At 41.1% G+C, this 26,401-nt stretch overlaps 1 protein-coding gene across 2 annotated transcripts; it reads left to right on the top strand.

The window, feature by feature from the left end:
* The first annotated feature begins 194 nt into the window (after window positions 1-194).
* LOC118391689 (retinal guanylyl cyclase 2-like) lies at window positions 195-25,876 on the top strand. 2 transcript variants are annotated; one of them, XM_052457944.1, is made up of 20 exons: window positions 195-571; window positions 10,884-11,857; window positions 12,093-12,391; window positions 12,780-13,149; window positions 13,266-13,344; window positions 13,475-13,589; window positions 13,720-13,839; window positions 14,113-14,196; window positions 14,309-14,485; window positions 14,583-14,739; window positions 15,209-15,358; window positions 15,609-15,745; window positions 17,547-17,710; window positions 17,922-18,114; window positions 19,200-19,374; window positions 20,500-20,598; window positions 21,775-21,869; window positions 21,983-22,068; window positions 22,749-22,841; window positions 23,001-25,876. In XM_052457944.1, exons 2-19 carry the CDS (start codon window positions 11,047-11,049, stop codon window positions 22,831-22,833), a joined length of 3,396 nt encoding a protein of 1,131 aa, XP_052313904.1. In that variant the 5' UTR covers window positions 195-571; window positions 10,884-11,046; the 3' UTR covers window positions 22,834-22,841; window positions 23,001-25,876. The 2 variants fall into 2 exon arrangements, with proteins under 2 accessions (XP_052313904.1, XP_035639088.1); XM_035783195.2 differs by having other exon boundaries at window positions 197-571; window positions 15,609-15,757.
* Window positions 25,877-26,401: the final 525 nt, after the last annotated feature.

Below are 26,401 nucleotides of genomic sequence, written 5' to 3'. Positions count from 1 at the left end.
TTTTCACCTTCTTTCTCTTCTATCTAATCCCTTATTTATTTCCCTCCCCCCTCAGCCTGAACTGCACACTCACACTCCCACACTGTTAATTATGGATTAAAAGCTAAAGCAGGTTGAGAAGTCAAAGCTTGCCTGTCCTGCTCAGCCCCTCCCTACCCTTCACCTGTTTTCTCTTACCAACTATCAGTCTATATAGTGTATCTGTTATCAGAATGGGTGAATCTCACCCTTCTTCTCACATTCCTCTCAGTCCCTTGCTCCTAGGTTTGGGGCAGGTCCCAGTCCAAAACAGGGGCAGCAACTACTAGGACTAGATTTACATGAAGCCTGTGAATTTGCTTGGATTTGTACAAAACAAATTCTAACAAGAGGATTGTAAAAACAAGAGGAACAATTTTAAACTGCTCTGATTTCCCCATCCCCCTTTCTTGGAATACTTTTTATTTTATATTTTCATGCGAATACACTGTACCTGCTCTATTGCTGAATTTCAATCTCCTCGTCATCTGGATCCCTGCCATTCAAAGACAGAGAGCATCGATATGGCACTGTTATAGACAAACTATTCCAGGTCAGCAACACTTCCAATCTATATGATTTTGTTTTATAATGTTTTAGTACTTACTGTTTTTATTTCAATACATTCTAACCTAACTTGTATGCTCTTGTGCTGTCTTATAATGTCATTTATAATGTATACATATATCATTGTAAATCTATATATACAATTATAATGTTTTTATTTCATTCAAGGCTCATCTGTAAAAGAGACCAGTATGTCTCAGTATGACTCCCTGATAAAATAAAGGTTCAATAAATACTAATTCATTATTCAGTCAGTGGTTAAAATACTTAAAAAGGACTGAGCTTTTCAGGTAAAAATTTTGTGAAATTGTTGTGCCCACCTGCATAGGTGTGTGTTCAGTAGGTGCTAATGTTTTCACTCCACAGAGATGGATCAACATCATCTATTGAAGCTGCAGTGATATCAAGATACCTGGATTACACAGTTATATTTCAATTTCAGAATCATAGAGGAATTTGTTTATGATGGATTCAATAATCCTAGAGTCACAGCACATTTTTGTTGTACGATCAGTAAAGGTTTTATCACCAAGAGACTTGGTGCTGGAATTTTCATTCTATATTTATCCAGTATTCCTTTCTTATAATGTGTTTCGTCTTCTCAAATCCTCACAGCTAATGTAATTCACTTGAATGTACTGGATGTCCAGTCATAATTTGATTTAAATACAACGAACGTTGGATATGTTTCTGACATCAATTGTGTAAATGGGACCATGAGGCCTGCATCACTTTACAGCTCATGTCATCACTACAGCTACTCTCACCAAAACGCCTGATGTTAAAGCTGCCTGGAAAAGTCATGGAGATTCAAAAGTGGTAACTGAAACAGAAAATGCAGAAACCTGTGTCAAGATGGCACAAAGGAAACTTTTGTTGAAATACAAACTCAAACACTAAAGAAAAACATTTCTAATGGAGATTTATTGGTTTAGTGGTTTAGATGGCTTATACTTGTACTCAGGCTATAGCAATATTTTATGGTAATGCATCAGAGCAAGGGGATAGCCTACTGTAGGCCTCAGTACTTAGCCTATTAGCAGGTTCTTAGTCATTGCCATTATTAACTTTTGATGATAGCCATGTAGCTTAGCTACGGCTTGTACACTGTGTGCTAGCTGTATGTGCTAGCTGCAATGCACAATAAACAATAACTTTATTGTTGTACACTCAGCCAATTCAGCAACATTTGACTTTAATAGACTAGAGATATTTTGACACTGCTCAGACTTGCTCAGACTTTACTGAGAACCGGTCATTAATTGTCATGTCAGCAGGGCAGAGTAAAAGATTCACTGAGGACACAGCTGCGGGAAGTAGGGTTGCTGACGGTGATGCATCACCCCGTGAAAAAAAATCGTAATAAAAAAAAATTGAAAATAAAAATAGTTTTTCACAAAAGTTTTTCACACTGGTCCTTTAATAATCCTGTATTAGCGGACTGATATATAGCCATCTACACCAGTGTCTACAGTGGGGAGAACAAGTATTTGATACACTGCCGATTTTGCAGGTTTTCCTACTTACAAAGCATGTAGAGGTCTGTAATTGTTATCATAGGTACACTTCAACTGTGAGAGATGGAATGTAAAACAAAAATACAGAAAATCACATTGTATGATTTTTCAGTAATTCATTTGCATTTTATTGCATGACATAAGTATTTGATCACCTACCAACCAGTAAGAATTCCGGCTCTCACAGAGCTGTTAGTTTTTCTTTAAGAAGCCCTCCTGTTCTCCACTCATTACCTGTATTAACTGCACCTGCTTGAACTTGTTACCTGTATAAAAAACACCTGTCCACACACTCAATCAAACAGACTCCAACCTCTCCACAATGGCCAAGACCAGAGAGCTGTGTAAGGACATCAGGGCTAAAATTGTAGACCTGCACAAGGCTGGGATGGGCTACAGGACAATAGGCAAGCAGCTTGGTGAGAAGGCAACAACTGTTGGCACAATTATTAGAAAATGTGAGGGTTCAAGATGACGGTCAATCACCCTCGGTCTGGGGCTCCATGCAAGATCTCACCTCGTGGGGCATCAATGATCATGAGGAAGGTGAGGGATCAGCCCAGACCTACACGGCAGGACCTGGTCAATGTCCTGAAGAGAGCTTGGACCACAGTCTCAAAGAAAACCATTAGTAACACACTACGCCGTCATGGATTAAAATCCTGCAGCGCACGCAAGATCCCCCTGCTCAAGCCAGTGCATGTCCAGGCCCGTCTGAAGTTTTCCAATGACCATCTGGATGATCCAGAGGAGGAATGGGAGAAGGTCATGCGGTCTGATGAGACAAAAATAGAGCTTTTTGGTCTAAACTCGACTCGCCGTGTTTGGAGGAAGAAGAAGGATGAGAACAACCCCAAGAACACCATCCTAACCGTGAAGCATGGAGGTGGAAACATCATTCTTTGGGGATGCTTTTCTGCAAAGGGGACAGGACGACTGCACCGTATTGAGGGGAGGATGGATGGGGCCATGTATCGCGAGATCTTGGCCCCTCAGTAAGAGCATTGAAAATGGGTCGTGGCTGGGTATTCCAGCATGGCAACGACCCAAAACACACAGCTAGGGCAACTAAGGAGTGGCTCCGTAAGAAGCATCTCAAGGTCTTGGAGTGGCCTAGCCAGTCTCCAGACCTGAACCCAATAGAATGTCTTTGGAGGGAGATGAAAGTCCGTATTGCCCAGCGACAGCCCCGAAACCTGAAGGATCTGGAGAAGGTCTGTATGGAGGAGTGGGCCAAAATCCCTGCTGCAGTGTGTGCAAACCTTGTCAAGAACTACAGGAAATGTATGATCTCTGTAATTGCAAACAAAGGTTTCTGTACCAAATATTAAGTTCCACTTTTCTGATGTATCAAATACTTATGTCATGCAATAAAATGCAAATTAGTTACTTAAAAATCATACAATGTGATTTTTGTTTTAGATTCCGTCTCTCACAGTTGAAGTGTACCTATGATAAAATTACAGACCTTTACATGCTTTGTAAGTAGGAAAACCTGCAAGATCGACAGTGTATCAAATGCTTATTCTCCTCACTGTATATGAAAATGGCACATTTAGTATAAGAAAATATATAAAGTTTAAAAAATTCTACCTGATGACATCTTCAAAAGTTAAAACGTTTTAAAAACAGTGATTTTCAAAGCCTATGTGGTGATGTGGGGAGCAAAAAAGTACCCTACCGTTTGCTAGAAACTCGTTGCATTTAAATAAAAAAATGTAATCCAACCCTTTGATGCCACATAGACGCCTTTTTTAGGACCTGTCTTCTTATCTTTTTAACAACAGATAATAGAAACACACTTTTCATATCTACACTGGTTTGGTGCTGGAAATATGGAATATAAGCTTGAAAAGTGGTGGAATTTCCCTTTAAAGAAAGAGGAACAGTAGGCCTTCATTTTTTTCTGTTTAACAAATAGACTACATGAAAGTAAAACTGATAGTGAACGAGAGTAAAAAGCTTTGGAAAGCCTTAAATGAAATTTTGGGCAAAAAGGCTAACTCCGCTCCATCATTCATTGAATCAGACGGCACACTTCATTGAATCACAAAACACACTGATAACTACTTTAATCATTTTTTCATTGGCAAGATTAGCAAATTTAGGCATGACATACCGGCAACAAACGTCAACAATACACATCCAAGTATAACTGATCAAATTATGAAAGACAAGCATTGTAATTTTGAATTATGTGAAGTGAATGTGGAAAAGGTGCAAAAAATGTTGTTGTCTATCATCAATGACAAGCCACCGGGGTATGACAATAATAGGATAATAGTGGAAGATATTGCCACTCCTATTTGCCATATCTTCAATCTAAGCCTACTAGAAAGTGTGTGCCCTCAGGGCTGGAGAGTAGCAAAAGTCATTCCGCTACCCAGGAATATTAAAGACCCCTTTTGAATTTTCATTTTATAAATTTTAACTTTATTTAACTAGGGAAGTCTGTTAAGAACAAATTCTTATTTACAATGACGGCCTACCCCAGCCAAACACTAACCTGGACAACGCTGGGCCAATTGTGTGCTACCCTATGGGACTCCCAATCACGGCCGATTGTGAAACAACGCAGGATCGAACATGGGTCTATAGTGACACCTCTAGCACTGAGATGCCCCACTCGGGAGCTCAAAGAGCTGACCAATCAGCCTCTTACTGACCCTTAGTAAACTTTGGGGAAAAATTGTACTTGACCAGATACAATGCTATTTTATAATAAACAAATTGACAACAGATATTCAGTATGCTAAAAGGGAAGGACATTCAACAAGCATAGCACTTACCCAAATGACGGATGATTGGCTGAGAGAAATTTATGATAAAAAGTTTGTGGGAGCTGTTTTGTTAGACTTCAATGCGGCTTTTGACATTATCGATCATAGTCTGCTGCTGGAAAAACATATGTATTATGACATTATATCCCCTGCTATATTGTGGATAAATATTTACCTTTTTAACAGAGCACAGAGGGTGTTTTCTAATGGAAGCTTCTCCAGCATAATCAAGGTAGAATCAGAAGTTACCCAGGGCAGCTGTCTAGGCACCTTACTGTAATGTTCGGAAAATATTTGGTAAAAGAGGATGATAGTGGTAAAAGTGGTAAAAGAGGATGATAGCAGTGCCGGTTATGTTATGTGTGATGATTGTGAGGTGCCATACATATACGACAGTCACAAGACGGAACTTCAAATAACCTTATGGCATGTCAAGGAAACTGCAGCCTACAGTTTAGATTGGTTAAATGGAAACTGAAATCTGGACATTGACTAACCAGAATAACTTATGAATCGACATCCCTGTGTTTTGAGTTTTACAGGTGCTGCTCGCGGTTTAAACAAGAAAACAATAACTGGTTTGATAAAATGAACAAAGTTCTGCGCATGGCCTATATATGAAGGGCCTACATATATCATATATCTACATATTTCACAGTGAATGCTTTTGTTTATACGTTTTGTGCAAATTAATTGAACATCACCTAATGCATCATAAAAAAATATTGCGCCTATTTAATGCAACCCTTGCTGTTAATAGATCGCAAAGCAGCATACAACTGAACTAAACGTTTGGAACAAGTTCAGTTTCTCATTTATTGCCTAAAAAGGCATATCAAGTGCAAGTTAGCTGTTTAGCTCATATCTGAAGGCTGGGGGGGCATTTAGGACGTCATCTACTGCGGATCGCTAAAATATCCTATTGATTATGATCACACGTCCTCAATTCAAATATAATGGCGACACTATACCAATGATGGTTTGGTATGTTTTAGAAACTTTAGAACCAAGCTCGAGTTGTCAGTCTAGCCTGTTATCGCCTGGATTTGTTGAAATATCTTCACACCTAGAAAAAAACCTTCAGGATTCCTTCATGGTCCAATGGTCAAAAAAAAAAAGAATTACAGGGGGCAGTTTGGAAAAAAACGCATGCCGTCTGAATCGTCCTCTAGAATAACATATATTCTGCCGTAATAAATACATAACCAATGTTCTCTACTTTTGTCCTATATTTATATTGTATTTTTATTTTTATCCCAGGCCCTCTTCCCCGCAGGAGGCCTTTTGCCTTTTGGTAGGCCGTCATTGTAAATAAGAATTTGTTCTTAACTGACTTGACTGGTTACATTTTTTTATTTTACCTTTATTTAACTAGGCAAGTCAGTTAAGAACGAATTCTTATTTACAATGACAGCCTAGGAACAGTGGGTTAACTGCCTGTTCAGGGGCAGAACGACAGATTTGTACCTTGTCAGCGCAGGGGTTTGAACTTGCAACCTTCCGGTTACTAGTCCAACACTCCAACCACTAGGCTACCCTGCCACCCCAAATAAAGGTTAAATAAAATAAAAAACAAATAGTAATACTAGTCCTGTGAAATTAGGGCTATAGCCTAAATAATAACTCCTGCAGAATTAAGCAACACTTGCAGTAAAATTATAGACCAAATGTTGGCAAAATTTGGATTTGGGAACAGGAGTGGAGAAATATGATTGATTTCTTTCTGCATCTTGAGAGAATGCCATGCTCAGTTAGATACAATCTGTAGAGGTGCTGTCTTCATCATAAAACACAATAAAATCTGATAGCATTTCAACCACAGAAAATATGCATCGAAGGTGAACTGAAATCTAATCAGAAACACTTTGGGCCATTTTCACAGCTTTGTATTTCCTTACAACCGGTCAAGCTGATGTCATTTGGACATCTTGCACAGAAAATCTTTTCGTGTTTGCTCCCCAAAAGGTGATAGAAAACTTTACAGATGTCAACAAGATTGAAGCATTAATTCTACCGATCTATTACATTCTGTTGAGCAAGGGTTTATTTAGTCTTCTAGGCTATGGCAACATATAATGACAAAAGAGAAGCTACATGTATCTAATTATATTATAGATTCATAGAGGAATTTGTTTATGATGTATGACCCTGGGAATGGGTAGAACACATTCCTCTATTTTCACCTTCTTTCTTTTCTATCTAATCCCTTATTTCATTCCCTCTCCCCTGAGTCTGAACTGCACACTCACACTCCCACACTGTTAATTATGGATTAAAAGCTAAAGTCAAAGTCAAAGCTTGCCTGTCCTGCTCAGCCCTTCCCTACCCTTCACCTGTTTTCTCTTACCAACTATCAGTCTATATACTGTATCTGTTATCAGAATGGGTGAATCTCACCCTTCTTCTCACATTCCTCTCAGTCCCTTGTTCCTAGGTTTGGGGTCCCAGTCCAAAACAGGGGCAGCATCTACTAGGACTAGATTACACAAAGCCTGTGGGTTCTAGTTTACTAACAAATAGCCAAATGTAAGAAATGATATACAGAAAGATATCTAAACCTGACAAAAAAAAATTGTTCAGTTTTTGACTGTAGACGATAGCACATTTTCTATGCTTGCGGATAAGGGTTGGGTGCGGGCCTCAGATATTCACTTTATCACATATAGTCAGGTGGTTGCAGATGGGTTATTAGCAATTGGAGACTTGTGTGGATGAACAAACAGTTGACCACCTACTATACAATGCTATACACGTAAGCTACTACAGCGACTGAAATGACTGCAACACAAAGAGCTGCAGTTAGTTTCAGAATGGGTGGCAAGGAATAAATATTTCAAAAACTAAAAGCTTGGTATTTGGAAGAAATCATTCACTAATCCCTAAACCCCAACTAAATCTTGTAATGAATAATGTGGAAATTGAGCAAGTTGAGGTGACGAAACTGCCTGCAGTAAACCTGGACTGTAAACTGTCATGGTCAAAACATGTTGATACAACAGTAGCTAAGATCCAGGAGAAGTCTGTCCATAATAAAGCATTGTTCTGCCTTCTTAACAACACTATCAACAAGGCAGGCCCTACAGGCCCTAGTTTTGTCACACCTGGACTACTGTTCAGTCGTGTGGTCAGGTGCCACACAGAGGGACTTAGGAACATTACAGTTGGCTCAGAACAGGGCAGCACAGCTGGCCCTTAAATGTACATGGAGAGCTAACATTTGTATCAAGACTGCACAAATTTGCCCAATTGCTTAATTAATACATTTTCAAGTTCATAACTGTGCACTCTCCTCAAACAATAGCATGGTGTTCTTTCACTGTAATAGCTTCTGTAAATTGGACAGTGCAGTAAGATTAACAAGAATTGAAGCTTTCTGCCAATATCAGATATGTATATGTCCTGGGAAATGTTCCTGTTAGTTACAACGTCATGCTAATCACATTAGCCTACATTAGCTGAACCGTCCCATGGGGGACCCACCGATCATGTGAAGGTTAGGAAAATTACAGTTTGCTCACAACAGGGCAGCACAGCTGGCCCTTAAATGTGCAAGGAGAGCTAACATTAATAATATGCATGTCAATCTCTCATAGCTCAAAGTGGAGGAGAGATCGACATCATCACTACTTGTTTTTGTAAGACGAGTTGACAAGCTGAATGCACCGAGCTGTTTAAACTACTAGCTTGGACACCCATGCATACACCACAAGACATGCCACCAGAGGTCTCTTCACAATCCCCCAAAATACACCTTACGGAACAGCGGGGAGTGTGAAGAGACATATACAGGTACAGACACATTCATACACACACTAGCACACGCACTCTACACACACTTACATTGTAATATTGTTGTACGGTGGTATTATATATTTTGTATTGTAGATTGTATGTAGTGGTGTAATAATGTTATATTATGTACGGTTTTATATTTTGTTTTATGTGTGATGTAAGTGCCGTAATGTGTTTGGACCTTGGCAGCAGCTAATGGGGATCCCTAATAAATACAAATACTACATACACAACACAATTTTAGCAAATAGTACTTTTAATTTGAAATGAGCACATTTCATTTGAAAACATTTAGTTTGAATGAGCACTTTTCAGGTTCTAACATATATCATTTTTCCTGTTCTTGTCCACATTCTGATTGTGCCCACATTTTCAGACAGGTGTCGGCGATTAAAATACTTATTGTGATCTGACTGTGATCAGATCAACCTGACCACCTCCGGAGGTACTGTATGCAGGCACGCAATTCTGTCTGGATAACTTAAAAGTCTAGATGGATCTGGACAGTGACACCAATTAAATCATCATAATCCCGCCTTCTAAAATTATTGACAAGTGGCATCATTGAATTATGGCATCAATATGTGTTTTAAAATAAATGTAAAAAAATATTGATAAAGAATGGCTGTCAAATAATTTGCATAAAGGGAGGGACCAGGAAATCTGGTCACAATGCGGACACAGCGGACGGATATGATTTTAATACCATGTGTAGACATATTTCTGAAAATGTGGGCACAATCAGAATGTGGACAATAATCAAGACAAAGGATGCAGGTTAGCACAAGTTATAAATGAGGCTTCTGTTAGAAAGTGAGAGGGAAAGGGTCAAGATGGTGACAATTCTCTCTCAAATCCAGTTAACTCCATCAGGGTTAAGGATAAATTCCATTTAAATTCAGGAAATATTTAATTAAAATAAAATAAAATTGTATTGGTCACATACACATATTTAGCAGATGTTATTGCGGGTGTAGTGAAATGCTTGTAACATTTTGCTACACCCACAATTGAGAAAGGAAACTGAAATTCCAATTTTCCTCTAAGGAATTTCAGTTTACTTCCTGAATGGTCTGGATTTAAGTGGAATTGACCCCAAACCCAAACTCCACAGTTCTAAAGACAGGACATGATCTCATAAAAAGCAAGTGATTATCAGATCAATGTTTATTGATGGTCTTCCTAATCCAGTTATTTCTGAAGTTATTGCAGAGTGAGCTAGAGGCCACCAGGGAAGGAGAGGCTGACCAAGAGGTCACAGGGGGTGAGTGACTTCAGAGAAAGGGAAAGCGATAGGGACATGGAAGACAGATTACGAGCCACGTTATTTGGCACCGCTCACACCATGGCTAATGGCCCCCACCTGTGTCAGCAGCTAATCTGATTGCCACTTGCATGTCATGGAAGCTGCCTGGGCACAGAGATGAGCATTGATTCAGCCATGGTTTCAGGGCACCCTGGTCTGAAGAGACAGATGGACTGAGCTCCTCCAACATCACATTACATTCTTATAATGGGGATAGTCTTTGTCAGTCTTGTTTACCAGTGATTTCTCTTACATCATTACTTTATATGTTCATACAGTATTTATGTTGTCCAAAAGTAGTTTAGGGCTCTATTCAATCAGATCCGCATAATGGTTGTTTTTGCAGTGTCAGAGGTGGAACTGCGTTGGATTATATAGCCTACCTAAAGCAGACATTGCCATTGGCTGCACTGAGTCGCATAAACAGAAATCCCACACAGCCTTGTTTGCAAGTTCGAACAACGGAATGTGAGATGTAGAAATCCGAATAGAAATCCCCATTGAGCATAATTATTTATATTTTGCCTACACGTTCTCGTTCTGCAATTCTAACGTGAGTGGGGCAGGTGTGGCTTCGTGACAATGAGAGCGAGAGCAACTGCTCAACGATTTCGGCTCCAACCCAGTTCCACCTCTAACACTGCCCAAACATCTGCTATGCAGGTGTCTGCTATCGCCAGTTAACGCTTGATCTGATTGAATCTAGACCTTTATATGTTATGTAATTAAACTATATTAATGATAATACAATTATTATGGAAACAGTGCCTTTCTGAGCTTCTGATGGCATTGTAGCTCACTGACAAAGACAGAGCTTTGTCCTAGAAAATTGAGACAGAAGATAAAATATGCTTCAATATGTCTCATTTTGTTTTCTCTCACTCATATGTTCCATGGAAGCAGTGATGGCTGGGAATCCAGAGGTGACCTTCACAGCTCTGGGCTAATGCCCTACAGAGTGCTAGGGGGCTGAATCCTTTTCGTACACACACACACTCTTCTGTCACTACCAACCCTCCATTCCTCATCTGTGGTGTCTGACTCTAGATCGAAGCCCTGTGGGACAATGGCATCTCACAGAAACTCTAGTTTCCTCCTCAACCTCTCCCACCACCCACGATGGACACAAGATCCCTTAATGAGGGAGAGAAGGAGACAAAGAAGGACAGAGGATACAAAAACAATGAACAGTCTGACCCCCGCATCGTCATCTGCGGTGCTACGCTCCAGAAGCTTGTGGGGAAACTGGCTGATGTTACCCCTGCTGATGGCCACCTATCTACCCTGTGAGGCCTGGGGCGCCACTTTCACTGTGGCCATAATTGGTCCCTGGACATGTGACCCTATGTACTCCAAAGCCCTTCCTGACCTGGCTGCCCGCCTGGCCACCGCCCGCCTCAACATGGACCCCTACACTAAGAAAGGCTACTGGTACGACTATACTCTCGTCAACGAGGACTGTAAAACATCCAATGCCCTGGCCCGCTTCTCCTCTCTGGAAGGCTATGGCTCGGCTTTCCTCGGCCCTACTAATCCAGGCTACTGCTCATCGGCTGCTCTGTTTGCGAAAAACTGGAATAAGCCCTTTCTGTCCTGGGGTTGCCTGAAACCAAACATGGAGGATGGACAGTATCCCACCTTTCACAGGCCCCTGCCTCTGTCTTCCCGGGTTCTGTTTTCTGTGCTGCGGTACTTCCGCTGGGCCCATGTGGTCATCGTGACGTCAGAGGATGACCTGTGGGAGGCTACAGGACACGAGCTGGCGGCCTCTCTTATGGCCCTGGGCCTGCCGGTTATCAATGTGGTCACCATGGAGCCGGACAAGGATGGACCCACAAAGGCCTTGAAAAGGATTCGGGAGTTAGACCGTGTCAGAGGTGTGTACGCGCATTTGTATTTGGTTGTTCATGTGTGTGTTTGTTTATGTGTGTGCGTGCATGCATGTGTGTGTGTGTGAATGTGTGACTTACTGTCATGTATTCCATTACAACACACTGCCATACTGCAATGACTAATAATGGTCTATTCGATTCCCTTCTTCTGTCCTCTACTTCCAACTTTACTACCTTCTTACTTTCCTCATCCTCCATTCTCCCTTCTCTGTCTCTGCAGTGGTCATCATGTGTATGCACTCAGCGTTGATCGGTGGTGAGGCCCAGTATCAGCTCCTAACCTCTGCCTCAAACATGCGTATGATAGACCGTGGCTATGTTTTCATCCCCTATGACACCCTCACATATTCGCTGCCCAAGGGCACAAACCTTCATGCTCTGACCAATGACAGCTTGTTGAGAAAAGCCTACGATGGAGTTCTCACCATCACCATGGATTCTGGTGAGAACACTTTCTATGAAAGCTTCAAAGATGCTCAGGAGAAATTTGAGATTCGCACCAGCACTCCACCAGATCAGGTGAGACATCCCAGAGTACAGCTCCTGAGGCATTCATCTCATCATCATTCATCATTAGCCACACATGCCATGGACATGCAGTACTGTAGCAAGCACATTTGGTTGCACAACAGTCCTACTGAGTTGTAGTTCTTCAGAAACAGGTACCCTTAAGGTATTTGTACCTCTTAAACCTTACAACCAATGTTGTTGGAATGTTTCAGTACTGATGATAATGACTAGTGGTTTGTCAGTGTCTTGGCAATGGTACATTTCTCTATTCCTGTACTCCCTGCTTACCATCATCAAAACTCCTGCTGCCAGTCTAAAGAGTCTACAGGTAGTCTTCAATAACAGCTGGTCAGATCAATGATTGATACATTGTCACCACTCTTCTCCCCTGACCTAGGTGTCTCCATTCTTCGGCACCATCTACAACATGATATATTACATGGCCTATGCAGTAGAGAAGAGTCGCATGGTGGCTGGGCGCTGGGTGGATGGGGAGACCATGCTCCAAAGCGATGGAGGGGTCGACTTTGAAGGCTTCAACCAGCACATCTCATCCGATGAAGATGGGTTGGGGATGCTGGCTCGCTACGTGGTCCTGGACTCTGACGGGGGAGACAAACTCTACATGACACACACTCTGGAAGCCCCCCATACCCTTGGCAAATTTGGGGCGGTCAAGTATAATGGGCGCTCCATCCACTTTGCTGGCAGTAGCCCCAGCACAGACTCCCGTTGTTGGTTCAGTCCATACATCACCTGCAGTTGGGGTAGGTGGTCTAGCATTGGGGTCAGTGATGTACCAGTAGCCTATGGTAAAATTAGGTTTGTGTTCCCTCAAACTCTTTCTCTTTATCACTCCCTCTATCCCCCTCTCTGCCTTAAGGAATGGACGCAGGTACTCTCTTCTTTCTGTTCATCCTCTTCTGTGCATTGGTTGGAGGTGGAGCTGCCTTTTATATGAAGTAAGTTAAGCTCAAACACAGTGAGGAGTGTGTAAATCAGCTGCCTGTTTTGTCTTCTGTGTTGAACACATGCTTTTGTTTGTAATGAGGTTACTGATGTGTTGTGGTCTTGCCCTTTGTGTCTGTCCAGGAGAGGTGGACAGATTGGAACTATCTTTGGAGGATCAGGGGGAGGAGGAAGCCCCTTAAAAGTAGTCTTGAATCTGGATGACCTCATTTTCATCAATACCCAGACCAGCCAAAAGGTCAGTGTGAGGCGTATGATAGGATAAAGGCCCATTTGTGTGTGTGTGTGTGAGTTTGTGTCTATTTAAAGTCCCTTATCTTTGATGGACTGTCTATTCTGAAGCCCTTGTAATCTCTCTCTGTAAGTAGAAGCTGAATGAGGACAGTATGATGAACAGTCAGCTGGACGTGAAGACGCCTCGCCACTCAGTGTCGGGACGAAGCTACTTTGGCTCCACCCCTGACAGTTCCAATGTCGCTGTCTTTGAGGTGGGTCACATGTCAATGTGGGGAATCTACTGTAAAACTACTGTAGAACAGAGACAGCAATCCAATATTCAAATGTTTGATGCCCTGCATTTAAGAAATAGTACTAATATGTAACTGGACCAAGTTCATATGTGATGATGCACTCACCCAATGTTGATACTCTTGTCTTCTTGACAAACAGTAATGAACAAAACTATCTCTGTTTAGTGTCCTTGTCCCTAATATTTTGTGTTTTCCAGATAAAAAATTGGCTAAACCTGTATATTCCACTAGGGTGACTGGGTTTGGTTGAAGAAATGTCCCAATGGAAACACTGTGTCAAGTGTCAGTGATGGCACTCAAAGTATTTTCACCAAGGTGAGTGACTGTCTGAGTGAGCCAGTCAAAACAGCAAGACATTGAATCTGTCTGCCACTGCACTGTTCCTCTGTCATAACCTACCTCTCTCTCTGTCCTCTCCCTCTCTCAGCTCAGGGACATGCGAAATGAGAATCTCAACCTGTTCCTTGGCCTGTTCCTCGACTCTGGGATCTTTGGTGTTGTGACAGAGCACTGTACCAGGGGCAGCTTGGAGGACCTTCTCAACAACGAGGACATGCGCCTCGACTGGATGTTCAAGTCCTCCCTGTTGATGGATCTGATCAGGGTAAGGAGGGAAACAACTCTCACGTTCATAGATATGTCTGACTATATCTCTCGCCTCGTTGTTTAGACTCTGTCTCAATCCTTCCTTTCCCTCCCAGGGAATGAAGTACCTGCACAACCGTGATGTCATCCATGGGCGCCTGAAGTCCCGAAACTGTGTGGTGGACGGACGCTTCGTGCTGAAGGTGACTGAGTACGGCTTCAATGAGATCATAACGACCCAGGGTGTCGACTTTGACGAGGGCAGGCCTGAGGGTAAGTCCACAAGGACACATACACTACACTCAACATATCAGAGCCAGCAAATCCTCCTCCTTATCATTTACCAAGTCATTACACGAACAAAAGACATGTGTGTCCGTTTCCCCCCCTGGTCAGGTTATGTGGTCACGAAAAACTCATGGCCTTAGTAATGTTCACTCTTATCACCATGATCCTTTTATAGGGTGGCAGGTAGCCTAGTGGTTATAGAGTTGGACTTGTAACCAAAAGGTTGCAAGATTGAATCCCCAAGCTGACAACGTAAAAAAAAATATACAAAATAACTGCTCCTGAACAAGGCAGTTAACCCACTGTTCCCAGGACGTCATTGGAAATAAGAACATGTTCTTAACTGACTTGCCTAGTTAAATAAAGGAAAAATAAATAAAAAATCCAAATGTTTGAAGGAAGGTGAAACAAACCAACCCCCTCTTGTCCCCTCCCTCCCTGGTCCACCTTGCAGATCAGCTGTGGACGGCTCCAGAGCTACTGAGGGACTCCAGTTTGATGAAGAGAGGATCGTTCCCAGGGGACGTTTACAGTTTCGCCATCATCATGCAGGAGGTCATCGCCCGCTGTGCTCCCTTCTGCATGCTGGACATGCCTCCCAAGGGTGAGAACTCATATCAAACAATACCACCATAACCTCATGTCAAACAAATACAGAAGGATGACCACCATGCCAATATGAACAGTACAATTGTTTGAGATCATAGGATCCACCAAAGGTTTTAGAAAACACTCAAAACAATGCATCAGAAGTTGTGTGTGTGTGTGTGTGTGTGTGTGTGTGTGTGTGTGTGTGTGTGTGTGTGTGTGTGTGTGTGTGTGTGTGTGTGTGTGTGTGTGTGTGTGTTTGACAGAGATCATCAGTAAGTTGAAATCCCCCCCACCACTGTGTCGGCCTACTGTGTCAGTGGATGAGGCTCCACTAGAGGTGATCCAGGTCATGAAACAGGCCTGGAGCGAGGAGCCAGACAAGAGACCCACCTTTGAGGAGGTCTTCAAACAGGTCCTTTACTGTACACAAACATACACAAAGCTACACATATACAGTCAGGTACAAAATTATTGGCACCATTGAAAAACCATTGCAAAACTGCATAAAATAAATAATACAAAATACTGAACTATATTGTATGCTAAAAAAATTGGAACATTTTATTATTTTATACTAATACAATTACTCAGAGAAAGATTTTGTTTAACAAGTAATATTTTTTTTTCTCAAAAAGATAGGGGTCAAAATGATTGGCACCCCTGTTTTCAATACCATTCAATACCTCACCGTGCGAGTATAACAGCACTGAGCTTTTATCCCCAAAACAATATGTGATTGGGAGGGAGTATGGACCATTCAGAATCTTTACAGATCCGCTTAGTCTCCGCTTATGGGCAGCCCTCTAAATTCAACCACAGATTTTCAGTGGGGTTCAAGTCCAGAGACAGATGACCATTGCAAAATGTAGATTTTTGTGGTCAACTAACCATTTATTTGTGTATTTTGATGTGTGGTTTTGGTTATTGTCTTGCTGGAAGGTCCACTTGCAGCCAAGTTTCAGCCTCCTGGCAGAGGCAACCAGGTTTTTGGCTAAAATGCCCTGGTACAGGGTCAAGTTCATGACGCCATTGACCCCAGGACCAGTGAAAGCAAAATAGCCCCATAACATCAAAGATAAAGCACCATATTTTACATTAGATGTGTGGTTCTTTTCTGCTTATGCATCCTTATTTTGACGCCAAACCCACCCCTGTTGTGCGTGGCCAAATAGCTCTATTTTCATGTCATCCAACAAATGCAAACCTCTGGAGTTTGCTAAACGGCATTGGAACCGGTGCAATAAGAGCTCTTTGGCCATGCACACAAGTAGTGGATTTGACATTGAAATAAGGATGCATATGCAGAAAAGAATCCCATACCTACTGTAAAATATGGTGTTGGATCTTCGCAAGGTGAGGTATTGATAGGTTTTGAAAACAGGGGTGCCAATAATATTTTTTTGCGAAAAATATAATTACTTGTTAAACAAACATTTTTGAGTATATAATGTAGCTCAGTATTTGTATTATTTATTTTATACAGGAACTCAAAACAAAATGCTTTTTGTGACCAACTTTTTATTTAGGTTTGTCGTAAAAAAATAGTGAGGGGTTGCGGGAGTTACAGGTACAAAAAAAACATCAAAGAAATGCATAGAAAGATAACCCAAACCCATCCCCCCTCAGTCCCCATCCCCCTCAGTCCCCATCCACCTGCCCGCATCCTCCCTCAGTCCCCATCCCCCCTCAGTCCCCATCCACCTGCCCGCATCCTCCCTCAGTCCCCATCCCCCCCTCAGTCCCCATCCACCCTCAGTCCCCATCCCCCCTCAGTCCCCATCCACCTGCCCGCATCCTCCCTCAGTCCCCATCCACCTGCCCGCATCCCCCCTCAGTCCCCATCCACCTGCCCGCATCCTCCCTCAGTCCCCATCCACCTGCCCGCATCCCCCCTCAGTCCCCATCCACCTGCCCGCATCCTCCCTCAGTCCCCATCCACCTGCCCGCATCCTCCCTCAGTCCCCATCCCCCTCAGTCCCCATCCACCTGCCCGCATCCTCCCTCAGTCCCCATCCTCCCTCAGTCCCCATCCCCCCTCAGTCCCCATCCACCTGCCCGCATCCTCCCTCCCCATCTGGAAACTGTGCCTCCTAACAAGAACTCAAAATGACATGCTTTTGTGAACCATATTACAGTAATATGTAACACACTTCACCCCCCCCCCCTCACTGCATGCTGTATGTTTCCCTTCCATCCCTTAGTTCAAGAGTATAACCAAGGGAAAGAAGACCAACATCATAGACTCCATGCTGCGTATGTTGGAGCAGTACTCCACTAACCTTGAGGACCTGATCAGGGAGAGGACAGAGGAGCTGGAGGTGGAGAGGAAGAAGACTGATAACCTGCTGGCCCAGATGTTGCCCAGGTCAGTGCCCCTCCTCTCCTGACACTTCAAATTAAAAGATGCACATGTTAATTTGCAACATCACTTTTTAAAACTTTTTTTTACTGTATTGAGAATATATTGTTTTCATCCATTGGTTGCTTGTCATTTATTCTCTACCTACACTCCTAACCTCCATCCTATCCACATCTGCATCCCTCTATCCACTCCTCTGTATGGTCTAACCCAATAGGTCTGTGTGCCTGGCCCTGAAGACGGGCAAGCCTGTGAGACCAGAGCACTTCTCTGAGGTCACTCTGTACTTCAGTGACATTGTGGGCTTCACCACCATCTCTGCACTCAGCGAGCCCATTGAGGTGGTAGACTTACTCAATGATCTCTACACACTCTTTGATGCCATCATCGGGCAGCATGATGTCTACAAGGTGAGTATCCTGTCCTGCTGCAAGAGAGTTGTTTCCAATATTAGTGATGCCATGGAAGCTTGTTCTAGTTTCAATACAAATCCTGGAAGTAAATGGGAGCATTTCTTAGTGTGTACGAGTTTGTGTCACTGACTCCTTTCTACGTGATAAAAAAAAAATCACAATTGGGACATTAAAGATATTTAATTTATTTGATTGAACCTTTATTTTATCAGGGAGTCATACTGAGACCAAGGTGTCTTTTACAGAGGAGCCCTGATTTACATCAATTATAGAAAATACACTCATCAAAAGATGAGTACAAAATGCAACCAGAAAGAAAAACACGGTCATAACAAACTAACACATTCATCAGTAATAAGGTTCTCAATCAGCTTTCTGAATTGCCCTAGAGGCACCAAAACATCACATTTAAGAACATTTTGAAGATTGTTTCACAAATAAGATGCAAGATTACTAAAAGCTGATTTCATAACTCATTAGAGACCAAATGACTTTTTGTAAAAAGGCTTTAGAAATGAAAACATAAGAATGTATCAACCTATGTGACAACAGAGGGACAACCAACTTTCTGGTAGAGAATGCAGTGATGAGTACTAATAATAAATAATTAAGTGCAGTGGACTATGATAAACTGCATCTAATGGGTATAATGAAGTGCAGTGAACTTTGATAAACTGCATCTAATGGGTTTAATGAAGCGCAGTGCACTATGATAAACTGCATCTAATGGGTTTAATGAAGTGCAGTGGACTATGATAAACTGCATCTAATGGGTTTAATGAAGTGCAGTGGACTATGATAAACTGCATCTAATGGGTTTAATGAAGTGCAGTGGACTATGATAAACTGCATCTAATGGGTTTAATGAAGTGCAGTGGACTATGATAAACTGCATCTAATGGGTTTAATGAAGCGGCAGCTGCGTTCATATAGATGATGTCGCTATAGTCTAGGACAGATAGGAACGTCAAACTGAATAATCTGCTTTCTACTATTTAGCGAGAGTCAGGACCTATTTCGACTATTATTATTATGATACTATTATATTGATATATAATATTTATTGATTGTGTGGCCTTCAGGTGGAGACCATTGGAGATGCCTACATGGTAGCCTCTGGAGTTCCAAACCGGAACGGTAGACGCCACGCAGCTGAGATGTCCAACATGTCCCTGGACATCCTCCACTGTATTGGAACCTTCAAGATGAGGCACATGCCTGATGTCAAGGTCAAGATTCGTATTGGCCTGCACTCTGGTGGGTGACCCATCTCAAATTATTTGTCATATTGATATCCTCTTAATCAGTGTTCATAATGTAGACAGATTGACTGTCCTTTTCTTTAAAGCCATAATTCTTCATTTGTTTTTCAGCCAAACGCTAACCCCACTACTTAGTTTGCTAAAAAGCTGGGTGATAATATAATAATAATAATAATACATGCCATTTCGTGCTTACATGAGGCTAAAGAAATGTTACTCTCAAATTCATAGATGGAGCTATGGATAAAATGACTGGCAATCCATGAGGTGAACTGCTATAGATTGCAGTTCATGCCTGAGCAACAAAGTCAACAGATGAATTGTAAAATTCAATACATAAGCAATCTACACTTTTGCTACATTATATTGAAAATGAATTGAGAATGAGTACATTCATTCAATCCTTGTATTGGAATTCTCTGGAACATGGCATTAACGTCAGAGTATTGGTCAAAAGTGTATTTTTACCTGATCCCCGTCTAGAACATATTCCTGGAACTGTGAAATGTCATCCACTTAGCCCTGTCATCCTATTAGTCTTCACTGCCTAATGCTTTCTCTTTACTCTACCCTACCAATTAATATGGAATGTTTTACACATTTCTAGTAACACAGAGGTGGCTACTTTTAGGTATGAAAAAGGACAACTCAGAAATAACACAATGGCATAAAATACAAATATTCTGACGTCTCTTCTAAAGATTGAAAGGATATTCTGCAATCAAACTGATCAAATGAACTTAATTTGCTATTTCTTTGCTCCAGAGACTTGTGTGAGACTCTTTAGGCTCTTTGAATAAGTCATGAATCACAAGTTATAAATCAGGAATTATGTTGCTTCTGATCTTCATTATTTTATTTAACCTTTATTTAACTAGGCAAGTCAGTTAAGAACAACTTCTTATTTACAATGACGGCCTATCAAAAGGCAAAAAGGCCTCCTGCGGGGATGGGGGCTGGGAGAAAAATAGAAAAATAGGACAAAACATACCACGACAAAAGAGACACCACAACACTACATAAAGAGAGACATAAAACAACAACATAGCATGGCAGCAACACAACATGACACCAACATGTCAGCATGTGTATCATCTGCGTTTGTGTCTGTGTCTATCAGGCCCTGTGGTGGCAGGTGTGGTGGGTCTGACGATGCCTCGGTACTGTCTGTTCGGAGACACTGTCAACACAGCCTCTCGAATGGAGTCCACAGGGTTGTGTGAGTACCTCACATTCATTCTTTGGCCAGTCACCAGTGAAATCACGCTGTGTGAGGCCACTAAGGATAGGGACAGGTGTATGGCAGTTTGTGTGCCTGCAACACTAACGAGGTTTATTATAAGCAGTCCTGACTAATCCTTTAAGACTATCAGTGGAATTAGTGGGCAAATTCAGGGTTTAAAGGCCCAGTGCCATTAACAACATGATTTTTCTGTGTTTATATATATACTTACTCACCATGAGACCTTCAGTTTCTTGGCAATTTCTCACATGGAATAGCCTTCATTTCTCAGAACAAGTATAGACTGACGAATTTCAGAAGAAAATTCTTTGTTTCTGGCCATTTTGAGCCTGTAATCGAACCCACAAATGATGATGCTCCGGATGCTCAACTAGTCTAAGAAGGCCAGTTTTATTGCTTCTTTAATCAGAACAACAGTTTTGTGCATAATTGTATAACATAATTGCAAAATGGTTTTCTAATGATCAATTAGCCATTTAAAATGATAAACTTGGATTAGCTAACACAACGTGCCATTGGAACACAGGAGTGATGGTTGCTGATAATGGGCCTCTGTACGCCTATGTAGATATTCCTTTAAAAATCTGCCGTTTCCAGGTACAATAGTCATTTACAAAATGAACAATGTCTACACTGTATTTCTGATGCATTTGATGTTATTTTAATGGAAGAAAAATGTGCTTGAACTTTCAAAAACAAGGACATTTCTAAGTGACCCCAAAATTTTGAACGGTAGTGTATATCTAAGGTATTTCTAGAGGTAAGGGGCAACCAGTATTGTAGCTATAGTAAGTAATTACAATTGTAGGTGGCAAAAGAGAACAGTATATCTCACATCTACTCCCACCAAGTGGCCATAGATATGAATTGCTGCACAAAGAGTGTGCGTATGGACTCGGTCAAAAATGTTCTTGTGAATATATGGGCTCAAACACAATATGTGTTTGAGCCCATATATCAGTATATGGTCATCCATATAAATGAATCAAAGTCTAAATATATGTAGGATATGTGAGTGCTGTATGAGTTCATAATGTTGATACTCTTTAGACAAATAACTCATGGTAATTGTTTACATTGAATTTGTTCTGTGTTTGAGTATTTGAAGTCTAATTCTGCCTTTGTGGTTGCTATTGCTGTTTATTATCCCAGCTTACAGAATCCATGTCAACCAGAGCACAGTCGATATCCTGCATGAACTAAAAATGGGCTACAAAGTAGACACCAGGGGCATGACAGAGCTGAAGGTAAATAAACACACACACACACAGAGAGAGAGAGAGAGAGAGAGAGACAAGACAGAAAGACCCAAATTAATCTAACTCACTACTTATTCTGTTATTCCCTATTTCTATTTCAGGGGAAGGGAGTTGAAAACACTTACTGGTTGGCTGGGAGAGCTGGGTTTGACAAGGTTCTGCCCATACCGCCTGACCTTACTCCAGGGTAAGATTTAACATGCCTTCCTGCTCTATTTACATTGTGCTTTATGTTTGCCCTAACTATACTGTCATTGACTCTCAGTCCTGCTGGGTCCTTCTGCCAGCCCCCTTGTCAGTAATACTTATGCAACCCTGTTTGTGTCAAAACAGTTGATTTTCATCTAGCTAAGTCACTGTGGATATAGAGGATAAGATGTCAGAAAATTATTTCGAAAAAACTGATAATGTACTGACCCATTTGTCAGATTGCGAGGTTGGAACTAACAGTTTTCTAAATCATAATTTCTCATTATATTTCTATGTGCTGCTGACATGACCATTGTGTCGTGCTTCAGTTCACACGCTGACCCAAATGTACAATTCCTCATCTACCACCTGTTTAATCCATGTTTAATTAATCTGTGTCTCCCACTGCACTACATAATGTGTGATGAATGCTCTGCCTGGTAGGCAGCAAACATTGCTGTAGTGTTTCAACACATTACCCTGGTGGTTGCCTCATTTAGCCCTGTCCACATTTTATAACTGTGTTAAGAGTTCAAACTGAGACACGGTTGTCACCAGCGGTTGATGAAAACAGTTGTCATTGTGGACAGGGCTTTTGTTGCTTCATATGATGGGATATTCTGAGTGCTCAGTGTGCACTACCAATCGAATAAGCCTTCTTTCTTTGACTTTCCTCAGGGCAAGTAACCATGGCATCAGTTTGGAGGAGATTCCTCCAGATAGAAAACAAAAATTCCTTGACCGGCAGGCGAGGAATAAGTAGCCTGTAAGGTACGCCTGGTTTTCCTATCAAATTCTAGATTTACAATTACTTTATTTCCCCAAAATGGTTTGTAAATGTGAGTGATGTCAATTCAGGTACATACAAATCCATTGTTCTGCATTTACGATATCCTTTTAATTGATAATATATCAGATTATTTTCCACAGATAGTGTGGCCCAGTCCTACATGTTGGAGTGAAAGACCAGAGAGGAGAATAGAGCAGGTTGGTAGAGAGGAGAGGATGAGTTAGGGGTGCATCTGACAGAGAGTCTGTTGCATCCCCCCATGTGTCCTGTCAGGAGTGCTGATCCACATTGCACAAATAAGCCAAAGTTGGAGAGACACTGTCTGTCTTCACCACATTACATTTGTTGCACAGAGCAAAGATATATATGTTTAAACAAGAGTTTATTAAATGTACTGTAGAGCATATGTGGGAAACAGGAGGGATAAATAAAGGGATATTACAATCATGCACCAAAATACCAAATACACTACAAAAGTATGTGGACACCCATTCAAATTAGTGGATTTGGCTATTTCAGACACACCCATTGCTGACAGGTGTATACAATTGCGCACACAGCCATGAAATCTCTATAGAAAAACATTGGCAGTGGAATGGCCCATACTGAAGAGCTCAGTGACTTTCAGCGTGGCACCATCATAGGGTGCCACTTTTCCATCAAGACAGTTCTTGATTTTCTGCCCTGCTAAAACTGCCCTGGTCAACTGTAAGTGCTGTTATTGAGAACTGGAAATGTCTAGGAGCAACAACAGTTTAGCCGCGAAGTGGTAGACAACACAAGCTCACAGAACGGGACTGCAGAGTGCTGAAGTGCTTAGAGTGTAAAAATTGTCTGTCCTCGGTTGCAACACTCACTACAGAGTTCCAAACTGCCTCTAGAAGCAATGTAAGCACAATAACTGTTCATCAGGAGGTTAATGAAATTGGTTTCCATGGCCTAGCAGCCGCACACAAGCCTAAGATCACCATGCGCAAAACCAAGCGGCGGCTGAGTGGTGTAAAGCTCGCAACTATTGACCTCTGGAGCAGTGGAAAAGTGTTTTCTAGAGTGAGGAATCATGCTTCAACATCTGGCAGTCCGGCGGACTAATCTGGGTTTGGCGGATGCCAGGAGAACGCTACCTGCCCGAATTCATAGTGCCAACTGTAAAGTTTGGTTGAGGAGGAATAATGGTCTGGGGCTGTTTTTCATTGTTTGGGCTAGGCCCCTTAGTTCCAGTGAAGGGAAATCTTATTGCTACACCATACAATGACATTGTAGATGATTATGTGCTTTTAACTTTGTGGCAACAGTTTGGGGAAGAACCTTTCCTGTTTCATCATGACAATGCCCCTGTGCACAAAGTGAAGTTCAGTGAGATCGATGTTGAAGAACTTGACTGAGCTGCACAGAGCCCTGACCTCAACCTCATCGAACACCTTTGGGATGAATTGGAACATCAACTGCGAGCCGGTCTTAATCACCAAAGATCAGTGCCCGACCTCACTAATGCTCTTGTGGCTGAATGGAAATAAGTTCCCGCAGCAATGTTTCAAGATTTAGTGGGAAGCCTTCCCAGAAGAGCGGAGGCTGTTATAGCAGCGAAGGGGGGACCAACTCCATATTAATGCCCATGATTTTGGAATGAGATGTTCGACGAGCAGGTGTCCACATACTTTTAGCCATGTAGTGTATATTGATGTACTGTAGGAGTCTCTGTAGAATGAAAACATCACAGGACAAACATGCGAAGAGACAGACTTCTTGAAAAAAACGTTAAATGTCCATTATATCGTGTACAATATACTGTATTTATCTCTACTTTGCTTTGTAGAAATATTGGACAGATTTCATTTTAAACACCCCAACGGTGAATGAAAAGTATTCATACTCAACTATATGACATGCGTATATTAAAATTTAGTATGCACTGTAATGTATCTAACCTGTTATATTTAAGTTTGGTAACGTCGTCATCGATCCTAGAAGTTTTTTTTTTTTTTACAGATATAAGGTAGACTGTTAAAGAATTTGGTCCAAGGCGTTCTCTGTTTTTTATTTTCTTATTGTCCTGCTTCAGTAATTAACGCCTTCTATTTGTTTGAATGATAATTTAGAAAATTCAACCCATTAGAAAATATTAATTCATATTTTATTCACAAATTTGCCAGTTGGGACATTAATTGAATAATTTTCAAATCAAATAAATATGTTGCAAAATCACTGTTCCCAGAAATGAAGCCTCACTTCAACAGATTATGAATAAATGTTGACTCGTAGATCTAAACTCTTATCTATTGAGACAGAACCATCTCTCTGCTCTTCTCTATCTTTCTGAAATCATGCTTTATTCATGTTTTCACTGTGTTTTCACTGTATTTTGTTTTTCAACCAAATCCAGGTATGTATGTATAGACACATTTTGTTTTATGGTATTTATATATCAGTACTGTTTTATGGTATTTATATAACAGTATATCCCAATTAAATTTTTTAAAGAACTGTACATTTGTTTTATCATGAGGTGATATGCATTTTCTTACAACAATGACATTGAATGAGCAATGGGATTAATAAATGTTCCAATGGGAAACATTTGGATGAAAAATATGTAAACCCACATTATAAAATGATAAGGTCACAATCTCAATTCTTTCAGGGTCATGTCATTCAAGCTATTTTCTGCTACATATATTGGTTCAAATAGTACAAAATGCAAGGAATTATAATGGCTGCAGTCATTTTTAGTTTAGTTCTACATATGCTACAATACACCTTGGAGTCATAGGGGACTGCTTACAAACCAAGAGCAGAGACTGGAATACACACCAGCTTGTACTGCACATGGTTCCTAATAGGAAGTGATGTATTCAAAGCATGAGCTACACGTATTTGGTCTGAAAGATATAGACTGTCTATCAAACCCAAATAGCAATGTTTTATTTGGTATTATGATGACTGAATTGTAAATCTTGCGGTGTGGTCTCATTGTGTGTGCTTGTGTAAATAAATAATGGTTTTAGTGATGTCTGAATGTACTTCTTATTTTTTGTTGTTGCATACAACACTTTTACATTCAACAACACGTAACACGATCTCATTACCAACTGCACATATAAACATGGCCGGAAATCCATCAATGTTGAATTGATGGTTCACAGTATTGTGAATGACTTCATACAGTAAAGGTAAAATACTTTAAGTGGTCATGAGATGATCAGTGATTATCTTTTCTATATTCTCTGTATGAAACATACATAATTTTAGCTGAATGTCAAAATCCTGGCTGGTTTAAGAAAATCCCTTCTCAAATTCAAAGACAGAGCGATTGATGCAAGGACTCACAGTCATGAGAGCATATTTACATATTTTGAAGCTATACATTCACTCATCTGAAAGCAAAAACATAAACAAAAGACAATATCACTTTATATTTTCTTTGGATTATAATCGGGAAATTAGGCAGTTGTAGCCCAAAAACCATTAGTCTTATATTCTTAAAGAATAAATGGTTACTTATATCATTATCGGAAATTAGTAATACATGTCATAATCAATG

This window comes from Oncorhynchus keta, chromosome 12 (genome assembly GCF_023373465.1).
Source record: "Oncorhynchus keta strain PuntledgeMale-10-30-2019 chromosome 12, Oket_V2, whole genome shotgun sequence".
NCBI lineage: Eukaryota > Metazoa > Chordata > Actinopteri > Salmoniformes > Salmonidae > Oncorhynchus > Oncorhynchus keta.
The sequence above is the reverse complement of the archived record's forward strand: the minus strand, read 5'-3'. Positions and strand labels throughout refer to the sequence as shown.